The sequence below is a fragment of the Diorhabda carinulata genome, chromosome X (genome assembly GCF_026250575.1).
Source record: "Diorhabda carinulata isolate Delta chromosome X, icDioCari1.1, whole genome shotgun sequence".
Taxonomy (NCBI): Eukaryota; Metazoa; Arthropoda; class Insecta; order Coleoptera; family Chrysomelidae; genus Diorhabda; species Diorhabda carinulata.
Window position 1 is genome coordinate 29414934 of NC_079472.1, and position 16054 is coordinate 29430987.

Here is a 16054-nt window from a genome sequence, read left to right on the forward strand (position 1 = left end):
TAAACTTAGAAAAGTATTCTGACCGACTATTTTGAAGCATTTTCTATAATGTGCAAAATTTTTCGTGAAATAACTGTTTATCAAATAACAATAAATTATTATTACTTTGTTCTATTTTTAAGAATATGGCACACAAAACGGCGACGTGAGATAGAAATTTTAATGTGTGTAATACAAACTTATGTATTAATGAATAGAGAATAATCAAAATTACCTTGAACAATGAAACAAACTTTGATTAGATAAACAATTTGTCTTAACAAATTACATTAGTTCACAAATAATAATTACAATTAGTGAGTGTCATTCCCATTCAGTCGTTCCTGGTGGTTTTGGCGTTAAATCATATAGTACTCTAGAAATACCAGGTACTTGAACTACTTCCTGCACCATTTTTTGAACAACCTAAAAATACAAGTATGGTTTGAAACAACTGTATATGCAAAAAATAAAAATATATTACAATTGCACTAAAGGGAGAAATTAGTTCCCTAGATATTGACAAATCTAGAAATATCATAAGTGTGTGTTAAAGTAGAAAATCAATGGACCGAAATATGCTGGCCTGTTAATACATTAAAATCTACAATGTTAAGAAAACATTTCACTTGTAGTAAGTCTTAGCATTATCAAATTTGGAAACCCAATTGCTTCTAACAATAATTCAAAACCGGATACTTACATCTACAGGTATTTGTTTTCCAGGTATGGCTGGTACACCTGTCATAAAATCTTGAGTGCAGAATGGACGTAAAACAATTGATCTTTGGCAAGAAGGAATCCTCAATGCCTGATCTCTATCAAAATGTAAAGGTATTAGTACAACTGGCATTTGACTAATTGACTCAGCATGGCCACTATTGTGCAATATCTGGAAATGGAATTAATTATATGCTTAGGTTTAATTAAAATATGTATGTGGAAGGATAATGTGGAAGTATATGCACTAGGACAGAGGAACAATAGAAGGGTCAACTTGATATAGTTTTGATCGTAGATGATATAATAAATGAAAAATATTTTCGATTAATAATAAAAAACTATTTTGTAGAGAAATTACACAGAAAAATCTAAGAAGTATGATTTCAAAGACTTGAATAATCTAGAAATAATAAAAATGTATGATCAATACAAAAAGACAAAAATATACTCACAGATGTTGCTATATCATCACATTGTCTTAAAGTACTTAAAACGTTACTATTGAGATAAGTAGTTGTAACATCGGGTATTGGTTCCTTCACATTACCTCCAAATATATAACACACCCTATTTACATTTCGACATATTCTTGGTATAAGGCAGGACAAAAATGAGAGATCTTCCCAATCGGGTTCTTTATCAGCAGATATTCCAACAACGTAGTTATAAGAGCGACAATCACCTTGTACACCAACACTACGAATAGGAAGCAGTGTAGCTGTCAATTTCTGCTTACTTGAAATTTGTCTTAAATTATTCCTGCAAATTGTCAATTTATTATTAAATGAATATATATAGGAAGCGAAATGGTTTTGTATTGGTTAGGTAAAATTATAGTTTTGCATACTCTTGAAAATGTATTGTTTTGACATAATATTTAGAAGTTAAAATTAAAGCTTACGCATTTTATTGACATAGGAAAATGTTACTTACCTTTCTTCATCGCTGATAAAACCTTCTACTCTATTTAATAGTGCATGTTTCTTTTGTAACATTTGATGAAATTCTACTATAATTTTTACTAATACTTGAGTTTCAGAAAAATCATTTTCCACATATGGTTCTTCAGCACACAAAACTCTAATAGCCAGACCGGGACCAGGAAAAGGATGTCTCATTACAATTTCAGGTGGTAAACCCAAATCTCTTCCAATAGCTCGAACTTCATCTTTGTGAAAGTCTTTGAGTGGCTCAACAACCCTACCTAAAAATGATAATTCTAATTGAACTACCCAAAACATTGCACTATTTTAATTATGACATGATAAAAAAATGTTGCAGTAAAAAATATACCTTCATTCCTCAGTTTCCTGATAAGTTCAGAGTCGTTGTGATGTGTCTTGATAGTATCGGCACTAGATGAAACTAATTTAGAGGCAGATTCTATCAAATCTGGTCTTAAAGTTCCTTGAGCTAAAAATACCTCTTCTGTTTTAAGATTCAAATCAGCTACAATTTCATCTGCTATCTTAACAAATATGTCTCCAATAATTTTACGTTTTTCTTCGGGATTCGTTGTATTACACAACATTTTGGTTACCATAGTTCTACTACTTTCCTGTTTATCTACCGGAACTATCGTTGTACCTTCCATGAAATTTGATGCGGCTCTAATTACCTTTCAGAAAATAATTGATAATTATTATAATTTACAGTAACTAGGTCAGTAATTTCCTATACTGCTAATAAAAACATATCAGATTGGATAATATTTCTCAAGAATCTGATATGTACAACCTTTTCTCCCAAAATATAACTTATATATTAAATAATATAACATACATTCTTTATAAAGAATATAAAGTACAAAATTGATTTCAAAGTTCAACAATGCTTGAATTCAAATAACATAAAAGGTACTATATTCTAACATTTTTCAGTGAGGTTGACTCAACCAACCATATAAGAAACCTCGTTTAAATATTTGGGGATACTAATAAAGCTACACTCAAAAAAGTGCATAGGAAACAAGTAAAGTTCACTGATTATATTAAGTGATTCAATTACTAGTTGTTGCTTGTATTCAAAGGACCAATTTGTTAAAAATAATACGCACTCTATTTAGTTTATTGATGTATATTTCTAAGGATCGAACTAAGACTAGTTACATACTCTTATCTTTTTGACTATCCTGACTTAGTGAGATCCCCTCCTATATCTAAAGGTAGGGGATGCAATCCCCAATTGTTATATATCACAAGAATTTTGTACACTATTTTGTGAAAAAAACTGATAATAATAAAATATCACTTTTATATATTTTATGTTTTCCTTTTTCATGATGATATAACAAAACAGTTGTTTTAATAAATATAATTTACATTATATTTATAAAAATTTTTATAAATATAAAAAATATTACATTAATTTTCTTTCACTCACCTTCACATCTAATCCTATCTTTAAAAGGGAATTATGTACTTTTGAACTCTCATTTTTACGCATAAAGCCATTATCTATGTGTATAGCTATAATTTGATTAGGATTTAGAGCCTTGTGCAAAAGGGCAGCACAAACTGTACTGTCTACTCCTCCACTAAGTAACAGAAGTACTTTGTTGTTACCTACAACATACAATCAAATGTTATCTAATTAGTTATCTTTGAATTTTAAATTAAGAGAATCCATTTTTATAACTTCTATATTACATATAGATATTTCCGTAATTTTAAAATATTTGGATAGAAAGAAACTTTTTAATGGAACTGTCTTAAATACACATACCTACAGTTTTCTTAATATACTTTATGCATTCTACTTCTCGCCCTTCCATGGTGTAATTGCCTGTAAGGCCAGCAATATCGAATAAGAAGTTTTTTAACATAGTTTTACCATGGGTTGTTAAATCTACTTCGGGATGAAATTGGACGCCATACAATTGTAATTTTTCATTGAAGATACCGGCACAAAATGAGGAACTCTGTGCTACTGACTTGAAATTATCCGCTATCTTATCTATTGAGTCCCCATGAGTAAGTAGTACAGGCTGCATTTTGTCAAGACCTCTGGATAAATGCATTAATTGAGAAATAGAAACTTGATACATATAAGAGTTTTACTTCTTTTTGAATGGGATAGCAAAAGTAATACACAGGAACAATAATTGAAATCTGTCCTTTTTATTATGACTATTCTTAAAAAAACATATTTAAATTTCTTAAAGAAACTTAAAGATAATACTTATAATACCTAATACTCACTTAAATAGTAAGCAATTGGTATTCACTTCAATTGTATAGACACCATCTTCTCTAGTTTCTTTTCTGATAACAGTTCCACCAAATTCTTTATTCATCATCTGCATTCCGTAACAGATACCTAAAATCGATTAATTCTAAAGCAAATACAAGCTATAATCTTTACATAGATGTAACTCAAACTTGACACAATTGTACTTGAGTCTATTTTCAGAGATTTGGTATTTGTATACTAAGTTTAAAATTTATCACCCTGTTTGTTTTATTATTGGAATTTTAGCTACATTCAAACCAATAAGTGCCTAAATATAAAGTTTGTAACGAGGTTTGTGTAACAAAACATTTCAATTAGTCTTCTTCAAAGTACTGCCCTTATCTAGCAAAGTTGAATCCATGATTGTATTTCTGTAAGACTTTTTTGAGAATGGTTTTTATATGCTCTGCCATGCCCTCTTAATGTCAAGAATTGTGTCAAAACGTTTTCCTTTTGACAAATGTTTAATTATTTGGAAGAATCGCATGATACTAAACCTGGTAAATTAGGTGAATGTGCATATACAGATTTGTAGAGACTAAAAATTCAAAATTCGCGAATCAAAAGAAAATTGAGGTACAAAACATTATTATGATTAAGGCGAAAGCCATTGGTTCCATTTTTTAGATGCCTTTTTTAGCGCAAGGTTTTAGCAAACGTCTCAGTAGCCCAATCGACAGTTTGAATGAAAAATTTGTTCCCTTTTTGTACATTTTCATCATTTTTGTGCTTTTGTCGCAACTTCATGTTAGTGCGTTGTTCAACATTAATATTTTACAAGGAGTACTTCAAATTTAATAACCTGGAACAGATTCAAACTTGTCCATCTTGTTATAATAGATGAAAGTATGGCACATACTAGTTAAAATAGATGCGGGGTAAGTAAAATATTATAAAAATTCATTAACAACATTTTTTAATCACATCTTGCAAAGAAGGTGAATCAAAATTACAAAGCAGTGATTAAAAGTTAACTACATTGCTAAAATAATATCTACTCAATCAAGTTTGTTTGAGATGTGTACTTCTATATAATAAAATTAATCAATAATTGGTTGCATTAGTTATGCATGATATATTAGTATAGTTTTTCAAGCTCTACTTCTTGTATTCAAATACAGCTACTGAAAAGATAAATACAATAATTAAGTATTATAGATTATAATGTTTTTTGAGAAAAGGTCAAATTTTTAGTAAATAGAGATTTTGTATAATATCTACATAATCAAGTTTGTTTGAGATGTATACTTCTATATAATAAAATTAATCAATAATTGGTTGCATTAGTTATGCATAATATATTAGTATAGTTTTTCAAGCTCTACACCTTGTATTCAAATACAGCTACTGAAAAGATAAATACAATAATTAAGTATTATAGATTATAATGTTTTTTGTGAAAAGGTCAAATTTTTAGTAAATAGAGATTTTGTGCTATAAGTATTACTGAGACATATTTATATATAATAATTTATAAATATATATTTTGATCATTTTGTAGAACAAAAATGTAGGAATAATTCCACACATTGCCATTTGTCGAGTAACTATTTAGCCAATTAGTTTCATTTTTTACTTTCAATATTATTTGCAATCACAATCGTCAATAATCACCATGTTTTGCAATTATAAACATTAAAATTGTGTAATTCAATTATTTTCGAATGAATCTCAAGGTTATCTCTTAGAAATTTTCAAAACCAAATGAATTATTTATTCAACAATATATACCATTTTTGATTGTTTCTCCCATATTTCCTCTGTAATTTGTATAATAATATATTAAAACTACGTTTTTATATATATCTTATAGAGTAAAAATATATATTTTTATTAAAAAGATATACATTTTATTATATACCCTTATGATAAATATTTTGTATCAGTTATTTAATGCCAATTTTAGAAGAGGTTACAAAAGCATTGTCTTCTAGCATTTCTTGAATTGATCTGAAATTTTTATTTCAAGATATTACTGAAGATGATACTATGAGAATTAATCACTGAAGGTAATGTTCATTATATACTACCTTCTATTATTATTGGCATTTTCAAACGTAAACAATAATAAATAAATACTTTAAGATCTCTATTATCACACAGAGCAAGTACAAATGAAAAATATATTAAAACTAAGAATAGAGAGGGCTTATCAATCCTAGTTGCTTGGGTAATCCCTTTGCAGCCCCATTGGTCGCTTTCACCCTAGCCCATTGAGGCTGTCTAGAATAAGAGAATCCTGTGGGAGTTTCTAGCTTGAAAGCAAAACTCATTAGTTCAACTCCTAAGAATTTCCTTTATAAGCTAATATTGACAATTATATAGGATGAGTCATGAAATTTCCTTCTCTTTTTCACAGAAACTGCAGTCAAGATCAGCAGATCTGTGATTACTGACTATAGTATGCCTTTGCTTCTCTTTTGCTTATCTGCAGTATTTCCTTCATTGAATCTGTTTCACATATGAAACTTATGGCTTGTCTGCAACCACATGATTGGATACATTTACATTAAAATATGTAATCAAATGAGGATATTAATATGAAATGCATACAATATAAGAAAAAATTTTAATTTTGAATAGAGTCAAGATCAGCAGATCTGTGATTACTGACTATAGTATGCCTTTGCTTCTCTTTTGCTTATCAGCAGTATTTCCTTCATTGAATCTGTTTCACATATGAAACTTATGGCTTGTCTGCAACCACATGATTGGATACATTTACATTAAAATATGTAATCAAATGAGGATATTAATATGAAATGCATACAATATAAGAAAAAATTTTAATTTTGAATAGAGACATATATGCATCTGTTTTGCAATACCAAAAATATAAATCTATGAAAAAGTTGTAATACAAAGAAAAAATTTTATTTCAATTACATTGCACAATTAGAGTGGCTCTGTTTTACCAAAAAACAAATAATGTATTAAATAAATGCACTTGAAAATAATTGAATATTCTCACAATTCTAATTCAATAGGACTATATGAAATCAAAATAAAGACAAACACTAGAAACTTGTGTACAGGCAAAGAAAAGAATGAGGATCAGATTATTTAATATTCTTACCCAATACAGGTAAACCTATTCTGAATATATCTGCATCATATCTAGGAGCGTCTTCAGCATATACAGAATTCGGGCCACCAGAAATAATGATAGCTTTGTAACCAGATTCTTTGATGTTGAAAGCTGGTGTATCCAGTGGAATTATCTGAGATTCCACACATAATTCTCTCACTTTTCTATCAATAACTTTTCCATACTGTGCTCCTGCATCTAAAATGCACACTTTCTCTGAATTTGCTGCTCCATTCACATTGACATAATGACCTTCTGGGTTTAAATTGTGCATAGCTATTAATTACAGCCTAAAAACCAAAATTAATCATAACCACAATCACCGTTATCCACGAATTACTACGTTAACCAATATTAGTGAAGGATTCAACTATGTTTAAGTAAATTACTCTATTATATATACATTGTGTATATATATTTTAAAATAATTATTGGCACGTGTTAAACAACAAAGATGACGTCTATTACTTGACATTTTATACTTTTTAAACACAAATAGAAATATTATCTTCAAGTTTTGACTGTAATGTTAATTGGCAATTATACCGTACCTTTACTACTAACAAATTTAACTACTCCTGTTCATTAAATCTTATTTTTGGAGATAGGAAGAAAATTGCCTGAAGCGTCAAATGTCAATGTCAAATTTGTATTCATAGAAAATTTAGCGACCCCTCTTCTATTTTATATTAAGAATTAAAAGTTCAGAATTGTTAAAAGTAAATCACATTATAACAGTTTATCATCGAAATTGAATCTTCAATTATAGCTGTCTACTATTTCTTAAGGATAATGTGATTTCGTTAACTATCCTGTTTTGTTTGATATGAACAAGTTTGATCGTTAAGCTGTCAAAACTTACCTACCAACAAACAGATTTATTACATATTAAACACTAATAAAACAATAATCGACAATCGTCCTATCATAGTAAAAAAATTACAAATAAGTTAACCGAATTTTTCCTTATATCAATGTAAGAGTCGCCTAGTCGCCTAAGACATATATGAGTTATTAAGTACTCTCTGTGAGGCTTTGTTATGTTGGTTGCTGCTATTACAAATCTAAATATTGTTTCTAATTCTAAACAAGTTTTCTAAATAAACTTTTAATAATGCCTAAAATAAATGTAGTTTACTCCTGATCAAAATAGGTACATATTTCTTTTCATTCATTCAGACATTTACAACTCTAGGTATATTTATCTAATAGGCTACTTGCATACTATAAAATACTAGAATAAATTAAATTTGAATCTTACTTATATTAAAATGATCCTGGCAACAAAAATAATTACATTTCGCAGAATCGTTAAAATGACCAATATTTTCAAACCATTTTTGTTGTATATTCAAATTTCTTGGCATCATAAAAAAAACTTCAACAGGTGTTTTAGTCGTGGTATTTTTACATCCTGGCACAAAACACGATATATATATATATATATATATATATATATATATATATATATATATATATATATATATATATATATATATATATATATATATATATATATTATTTTTCAGATTAATCAAAGTTTAATAATAACGCTTATTTTAGGATAACCGAGAGAATAACTGTCGTTTTTATTTTGTATATGTTCAGTGTTTATTTTAAACCTATGAAGTCACGCGATATGGTGGTATTACTGATATATTTAAACTACCTAAAATTTTTTCAATTTTCAATAATATTTTTCTCTATAAATATTGATTAAAGAATATAAAAAACGTTATATTGAAAGTTGTATATAAACATCTAAAACTATTTTTTTCTCAAACCATGCCCTATTACCCTATTTCGGGTTAAACACCTGTCAAAAGTAAATTTGATAATTTTGGAACGTAGAATGAATGTTTCTCAGTGTAAATGCCCATTATTATAATTTTGGATCTAATAGTATGAGTGTAAGTATATACTTAATCTAAAGTTTGGTTTATGCACTCGAAACATTAAACTAAGCATCCTTGTTGATAATTTTTTGGGTAATTATAAATTACTTGTTAACCTATAGAAACTCCCTGATACGTCTTTTTTATCATTTAAATCTGGAAAGCTTTTGACAGTGTCTATCAGTGTTTTATCATATAAAGGACATTGCTTTTACCCATTTTTCTGATATCAGTTTTAAAAATAAAACACCACGGTGGAAATCGGCGCAATTACGTGAATAATATTTCCATAACCAAAGAAAAAGGATGTTGTAAACAAAACAATACCACAAATACAGACTAACCTAACGTATTCTGTGCACATAACCTCACAAAATTAAGGAATTAAACTAAGAAGTTAAAAGTTGGAGAACTCTTGGTTTAATTTTAATTCACTCTTAATTTTCTGCATGAACTACAAGTACCATTTCAGTGTCTTCCAACTAGTAATGGTAATTTTTTATTAAGGCTGCATAAACCAAGCTTAACAATTACATTAATATCCAAAGTCAAGAGTCCAAATCACTTATTGGGTCAAGGATCAGGTTAAATATGATAACTAAAAAATTGTATAGATAGGATGGTTTTATTCGGTATACAAAGTAATAAGTTATATTAATATAGCAGATGTAAATATTTTTTGATACAATTAAAATAGGGGTTCAGTAGTTATGTTCTACTCCATTTTTAAAATAATACATTTAAATTAGATCTTGATGTAGATTGAAATAGTAAAGTTATGTATATGTAGTTCGTAATAAAAATTTAATAACATATGTAACAGTGTAAAACATTAATATTGACTACAAAATGCCATTAAAATTAACTTTTGATACAAACGGAGATCCAGCTAAAGTTGTCTATATTACTGCGTATGATATGCCGATACCATCAGAAAAAGAGGTACTAATACAAACAATTGCAGCACCAGTGAATCCTGTAGATATAAATGTTGTACAAGGAAAATACACATTTAACTTTGAGCAAGTTGGGTTTGAAGGAATAGGAAGAGTCATTAAAACTGGTAAAGGAGTTAAGAATTTTAAAATTGGTGATCATGTCGTGCCTACAGTATATGCAGGTATAGAGTATTTTTTTCTTTTTTCCCAATCCTTCATACCAGTTATTTTATAGTACATGTATAATTTTCTGGAGATCTCTTACTAACTTATTTATTTTCTAATTCTATTTTATAATTGTGATAGTTTTTATAACCTCGATTTTTATGATTTCCAGTGTCATTGTTTTCGTTTGTTCCATTATTTCTGTGTGTCTTACCTGGTTTTGATGCTTTTATAGTTTTGTTTTAATTTCTTAATTTTTTTCCCTGTTTTTTATATGTTTTGGATTCTTCACAGCTTCTATCAACCAATTGAATAGTTGAGTATTACTAGAATTATAATATGTTTCCCTTCTCATCTTCATTAGTAAGGCTAATTGTTTTAAAACAGTTGTTATTCACTATATTGTTAAAAAAATTAGTAAGGTACATGCATAATAAAAGATTATTGATTCTATACCCTTCAATTCAGTGTTTCCCAACCTTTTTTGTGCCATGCCCAACTTTAGCCTTCCTAAAATTTTTATGCCCCCCCATGTAACACACATAAAATGAATCGTTTACTAAAGAAACTTAAATTAAAATATGTTTTAGGAAGAAATCACTAGGTAATTGTTAAGGAAGTATAGTAATTAGAAAGTAAATATTCAAAACATAGAATGAAAAACTGTAATTCAAATTCCAAATAATTTGAATAGGAATTTTTCTATATTTATTATTTTAATTTAGTTTATTTAATTTAATAAATCATTTACAGCACTTAATCCACTTTCAGCTAAATATGAAGATGCAAACGGTAGTAATAGTTTTATTGATTTTGTTGAATTTGTGTATTTGATTTTTCTTCCTCACAAAGCCATACAATCTCTTCTTTTATATTGAATAAAGTTTCAACTGACACATCATTTTGTAATTCTTCGAGTTCTTGATACTGAATATTTATTATACCATGCAAATCCACATTTAAGCTCGTGTCGACATTTTCGAATTGCTCCCTTGTGCGGCGTGGGCCCCACTGCTCTAGTTAGTTGCACCTTTGTTAATTTGACCTATCTGCTTTTAAATTTTAATTCCATTTTAGGTACATGGCGTACTCATTTCACATTACTTGAAGACAATTTGTTGCGAATCCCAAAAGATATGGACATTGCCTTGGCAGCTACTTTCTATGTAAATCCTGTAACTGTATATGCAATGTTGAAGGACTTTATAAAACTAGAACCTGGAGACACAGTTATTCAAAATGGTGCTAATTCTGCTTGTGGAGTGATTGTTATTCAAATGTGTAAAACTTGGGGTATAAACACGGTGAATGTTGTTAGGGACAGACCAAACATAAACGAGTTGAAACAATTTTTGAAAGGTATGTTGAATAACTCATATTTATATGGTATATACAAATATTGTAACATTCTCAAACAATGCATCGATGATAGTCTGTAAAAACCAGTAGTTATTTGTATGCAAAGGAGGTACTATTTTTTTTATTTTTAGACTTGGGTGCTACTTATGTGCTTACAGAAAAAGAAATCAAAGAAACTAATATATTCAAAACAGGACAACTGGATATGCCTTCCCTAGGTTTGAATTGCATTGGAGGAGATTTGGCTAACAACATTCTACGACATTTGAAAGATGAAGGAGTGTTAGTGACTTATGGAGGTATGTCTTTGGAGCCTATTAAAGTATCAACAACATCATTAGTTTTCAAAAACATCAAAATAGAAGGTTTTAATGTGACCAGATGGGTTAATAAAGAACAGAATGTTGTTAAGCTTCCTGCCATTTATAAAGATATAATTGACATGATTATGAATGGTGACTTGAAAGCTCCTCCACATGTATTTGTAAACTTTATGGATTATAAAAAAGCTTTAAGCAGTGTATTAACAAAAAATGGGATGGTTGGAAGTAAATATATTTTAGATTTTCGTACTCCACCAAAAATGTAAGAAGCTTTAAATACTGAATGATTTTATTTTTTGGAAATACATAATTTTGTTTTTATAAATTTGTTTCAAATATACCATTTATTCATACCTTTAACAGGAAGTGGTTGATATAAGTAAAATTATACTGGAAGGAAGAATTTGTCAAAACACCTTAATTTCTTGAATATAACATGTTCAGATATATGATCATGACACATTCTTATTTAAGAAAGTGGCTTGGTAAGGAATTTGAATTTATTACTCAAAATTAGATGAAAGAAATCCGAAATTCATTAAAATTAATTTTTTTTTTCTATTTCTTTGATTCTTCTTTTAACATAATTTAGATCATTTAATAACTTAAAAGAAGTCTCCATAACAACCCAATTTATTTGACAGGGGAATTAATGCATTTATTGGGTTTATAAGGATGTGAATCAGTCAAATGAAATATTAAGTAACTCAAAAATATATTCTTATAAAAATCAACATTCAAGTCTTAACAGTTTTCTTGTTAGTCAGTACAAATAAAAAAATATCAAAACTTAATATCCATCAAAAAAATATTGAACAAAAATTTATATTGACTATTCTAACAAAAATAAATATTGAAAGTGAAAGCACAGCTCTTATAAACATTTTGTTACTAAAACATAATAAAAATTTATGCAAATTACTTTTTAACCCAATTAAATTAATACTTGGCAATTTCTGAAGTATGAAGTATCAAAATTTGTGATAAATAGAGTAGTGATTTCCAAAAAAAAGAATACTTTTTAATATGAATTGAATCCCAACATATAATAATTTTGATTATCTTATTTATTTAACTCTAATATACTGTAACCATTTATCTTTAATGTAATTGAAATAAAATCATAATAAACAATAGGAAAGGATTTTATTTTGGTAGTGCTGGGAAATTTCTTTCGCTCTTTTATAGGCTACAATTTCTATTTAAAATTTTGTTCTTTGAAAACCACCATATGAACTATTTTAATTTTTTCTCCATATTATGGGGTATAATATTTTATTTATATATTAATGTAATTTTTCACATTCTTAATCTTAAAACTGAAATTTAAATGCCCTGTTCATAGGAGCAGTGGTTTCGAATTGAAGTAATCAATGTGGTAAGATACTCAAAGCGTAGTTAAAATATTGCCAGTCTTAACTTATACATTTCAAATGAACATATTTTTTAAATAAAAAAAAATATTTGAAGGATTCTCTCCTCTCATTTTTAAGGCTCCTACTAATTGGCATAATAGTATAAAGTAAAAGTTTAATTTTTTAATGAATGCTGATAATTTGCATTTGTATCTGCTCTGCTATGAAGAAAACTTAATTTTGAAGATATTTATGTAAAGGCTAGACATGAAATTTTCATTATTAGAGATTTCATTCATTATTATCATTATTACCTAAAGTTCGATTTTAACATGCAGCAGAAATAGTGCTGTTTCTTATTGTCAATAAACAATAAATAAATCTAAATAGAAAAAAAGAGGTTTAATAACTGTTACCAAATACATTCTGCTAAAATCTGCAAAGTGAGGAACCTGGGTTGGTGAATCAAGAAAATGCTGAAAATAATTATTAGAACCAAAGAAAAATGAGAAGAGGAAATGCTGATAAATTGGAAAAATCAGTCAAACAACAAATAATCAATAAGTCAAATATATAAAAATATCAAAAAAAATTTTAATTATCTCGAGAATGTAAATTAGAAAATCCCAATTTTTTTTGTATATTTCAGTATACATATATCTTTATCCTAGACTAATAACTATGAAATATCTGTAAATGAGCTTCGTATTCAGGAACTAATACTTCTTTGTAACAAATATCACAGATGGTTTTCATGAATTTATAGTTATAGTAATAATAATTTGGCCTATCTTTCAGGTAACACAAAATACTGTTTATGCTGGTATTATAATTGTTATTAACAAAACTAAACGGAAATGTTTTATATTCCTGTTCCATATCTAAAATATCATCAAACAATCTGTCCTCTGCATGACAGTCGAAATGTTTGAATAACATTTCTTTAAATGCAAATTCAGCACTACAAAGATGGCAAGCAAAAATTCTTATTTTATGTAGTTGCATATGTTGCTTAAAAATGAATTCATCTGGGAACCAAGTATTACATAGTCGACAAAAAGGTTCATGGATATACAAGTGTTCAGATAGCTCATTTTCAGTTTTATAACCACTACCGCACTTGGGACAAAACAATTTGGAATCTTCTATCTTAGAATTCTTACTAGTTTCTGAACATGATTCAGTATCAGATGTGACAAGTCTTGATTCATTTTTTTCATATGTTTCATTACCATTTTCAAAGATCACTGGAGATACCGGTTCTTTCAATTTTGTGGCATGAATTTCAAAAATAGGTTCCTTTTTTACTACTATATCTTCACTATTGATTTTCTTTTTTCTTATTATTTTCTTCTTCCTTAGTTTTTTTTTATTCACAGTCAGTTTTTTATTACTTGATTCTGCTATACTGTAAAATTAATTTTTTTTGTTAGGTCATAGTATACAATAAGCCCCCCAAAATTTGTTTTTTGTGGCAACATAAAGAGAAATTTTTTCAGAATCAGTAAAAAATAAATTTCTTATTTTATATTGATAGTGATCTGAATTTGGTTGCCTTTTAGTTTTCTAATTTGTATATTGGGTTTGATATGCAAATCCACAACTCACAAATGATATGATGAGATTTGTGATCTTTTGCCCACAAACCTATATTTCGTTTCATTTTTCGATTTGCTTTTGAAGCAGTTGAATTTGGAATTAAAATGTATCCTTCCCTATTTTATGATGATCTGATAATTTCTGAATAAAAATATATAATGTGAATGTTAGAAGCAGTGATTTTTATTATCCATCATTTATTGTTAGAAAATCTGCCAAGAATATTGGGTAGGTATAGCTTTAATCCTAAAACATTGCCGATTTTATGATTAAAACTAATTTCATTGTTTTATGATTCTTCATGTTATTACTTCTTTATGTGGTATAGTTAAATGTTTTATTTTGATGGGACGAATTGTTATTGTGGGAATTTGAGATGGCTGCCATACTGAATAACAAAAGTAGTGTTATTTTTTTATTATCTTGAGCATGACTTCCATACTAGTTTGATCACCTATTACTTTTGGATCAATAAGTGTTTTTTCTTAATAGAAAATGTGTAAAAATAAATTTTTATTGGACATGGCTTCAAGTAGGATAAATAATGATATAAACTTGTATTTAAGTGCCTTGAACTTGAATATTAACTTCTGTTTCAATAAATTTGAATCAATAAATATATAATATTGAAAATTTTTCAACAGAGTAATCAATTTCAATTTTATTGCTATAATCTTTCTCAAAACTCACAATTTAATAAATTTCAATAAAAATATAAATTAGTCTTGACATCTAATGCCTTTGTCTACTTAAAAAATATTTATTTTGACTAATTTCGTTTTTGAACATCATACTGAAAACACTTTTTTCAACTAACTAGAAAAAATTTCAATCCAAAATTTCGTAAATATTAAATTAAAAGTACAATGTTTAAAAATGTATATAATAATTTAATATATATAAAAACTTACCTTTCCAAATCCTTAATGGCAAGGCAGCATATTTCTTTACTTTCATTTTGATCATCTTCAAAAGATAGTTTGACACTATGTTTATTATCACCAATTCGGATTATTTCGTCTTGTCCACAAAATATTCTAATATTTTCACTGAGTACTAAAGATTCTGTTGGTAAATCTTTAATATTAAATGTATTATATTTTTTACAACATTTTTTAAGATCACTTTTTACCAGTCGTTTTGTCGTTTGATGAAATTTTATTAAACTGCATGCACTTGCTTCTAACAGTTTATGGATAATTTTATTCTTCTTATGCCAACGCCAATAATGTATAAATAGTTTTTTCAACTTTGAAAATTGTAATAAACATATTAAACAACGTACCATTATGTGAGCAAAGCTAATTTGTGTGCTTCCTCAAAAACTTTATGATTTGAAAGAATTCCTCAAAACAATGTTTTTTATACATAATTATCACAGAGCGTAGATTTCCAAAAT

At 27.7% G+C, this 16054-nt stretch overlaps 3 protein-coding genes across 6 annotated transcripts; 1 reads left to right on the forward strand and 2 right to left on the reverse strand.

Annotated features, from left to right (window-relative positions):
- Nucleotides 1–147: 147 nt before the first annotated feature.
- Nucleotides 148–8456, reverse strand: LOC130900873 (GMP synthase [glutamine-hydrolyzing]). Of its 3 annotated transcripts, none has more exons than XM_057811794.1 (10): nucleotides 8283–8456; nucleotides 7010–7311; nucleotides 3903–4020; nucleotides 3427–3707; nucleotides 3085–3266; nucleotides 1996–2320; nucleotides 1636–1906; nucleotides 1155–1461; nucleotides 683–871; nucleotides 148–405 (listed from the first exon to the last, which is right to left on the reverse strand). In XM_057811794.1, exons 2-10 carry the CDS (start codon nucleotides 7293–7295, stop codon nucleotides 304–306), a joined length of 2061 nt encoding a protein of 686 aa, XP_057667777.1. In that variant the 5' UTR covers nucleotides 7296–7311; nucleotides 8283–8456; the 3' UTR covers nucleotides 148–303. The 3 variants fall into 3 exon arrangements, with proteins under 3 accessions (XP_057667777.1, XP_057667774.1, XP_057667776.1); XM_057811791.1 differs by lacking the exon at nucleotides 8283–8456 and adding an exon at nucleotides 7573–7891; XM_057811793.1 differs by lacking the exon at nucleotides 8283–8456 and having other exon boundaries at nucleotides 7010–7582.
- A 466-nt stretch (nucleotides 8457–8922) lies between these two features.
- On the forward strand, nucleotides 8923–12026 carry LOC130900876 (enoyl-[acyl-carrier-protein] reductase, mitochondrial-like). Its single transcript, XM_057811797.1, has 3 exons — nucleotides 8923–10036; nucleotides 11097–11378; nucleotides 11510–12026. The coding sequence occupies exons 1-3, from the start codon at nucleotides 9766–9768 to the stop codon at nucleotides 11965–11967; spliced, it is 1011 nt and encodes a 336-aa protein (XP_057667780.1). The 5' UTR covers nucleotides 8923–9765; the 3' UTR covers nucleotides 11968–12026.
- On the reverse strand, nucleotides 11919–16054 carry LOC130900875 (zinc finger protein weckle-like). Of its 2 annotated transcripts, XM_057811796.1 has the most exons (3): nucleotides 15788–16012; nucleotides 15567–15732; nucleotides 12378–14464 (listed from the first exon to the last, which is right to left on the reverse strand). In XM_057811796.1, the coding sequence occupies exons 1-3, from the start codon at nucleotides 15825–15827 to the stop codon at nucleotides 13729–13731; spliced, it is 942 nt and encodes a 313-aa protein (XP_057667779.1). In that variant the 5' UTR covers nucleotides 15828–16012; the 3' UTR covers nucleotides 12378–13728. The 2 variants fall into 2 exon arrangements, with proteins under 2 accessions (XP_057667778.1, XP_057667779.1); XM_057811795.1 differs by having other exon boundaries at nucleotides 11919–14464; nucleotides 15567–16054.

Excerpts from the sequence above, each read along its gene's own strand:
- LOC130900873 (XM_057811794.1), bottom strand. The coding sequence starts at position 7,295 with ATGCACAATTTAAACCCAGAAGGTCATTATGTCAATGTGAATGGAGCA. Across the intron at positions 3,708-3,902 it reads ACCAATTGCTTACTATTTAA|AGGTCTTGACAAAATGCAGC; the intron begins GTGAGTATTAGG and ends GCATTTATCCAG. Across the intron at positions 1,462-1,635 it reads TTTATCAGCGATGAAGAAAG|GAATAATTTAAGACAAATTT; the intron begins GTAAGTAACATT and ends GACAATTTGCAG.
- LOC130900876 (XM_057811797.1), top strand. The coding sequence starts at position 9,766 with ATGCCATTAAAATTAACTTTTGATACAAACGGAGATCCAGCTAAAGTT. Across the intron at positions 10,037-11,096 it reads CGTGCCTACAGTATATGCAG|GTACATGGCGTACTCATTTC; the intron begins GTATAGAGTATT and ends ATTCCATTTTAG. Across the intron at positions 11,379-11,509 it reads GTTGAAACAATTTTTGAAAG|ACTTGGGTGCTACTTATGTG; the intron begins GTATGTTGAATA and ends TTTTATTTTTAG.
- LOC130900875 (XM_057811795.1), bottom strand. The coding sequence starts at position 15,943 with ATGGTACGTTGTTTAATATGTTTATTACAATTTTCAAAGTTGAAAAAA. Across the intron at positions 14,465-15,566 it reads GCCATTAAGGATTTGGAAAG|TATAGCAGAATCAAGTAATA; the intron begins GTAAGTTTTTAT and ends TTAATTTTACAG.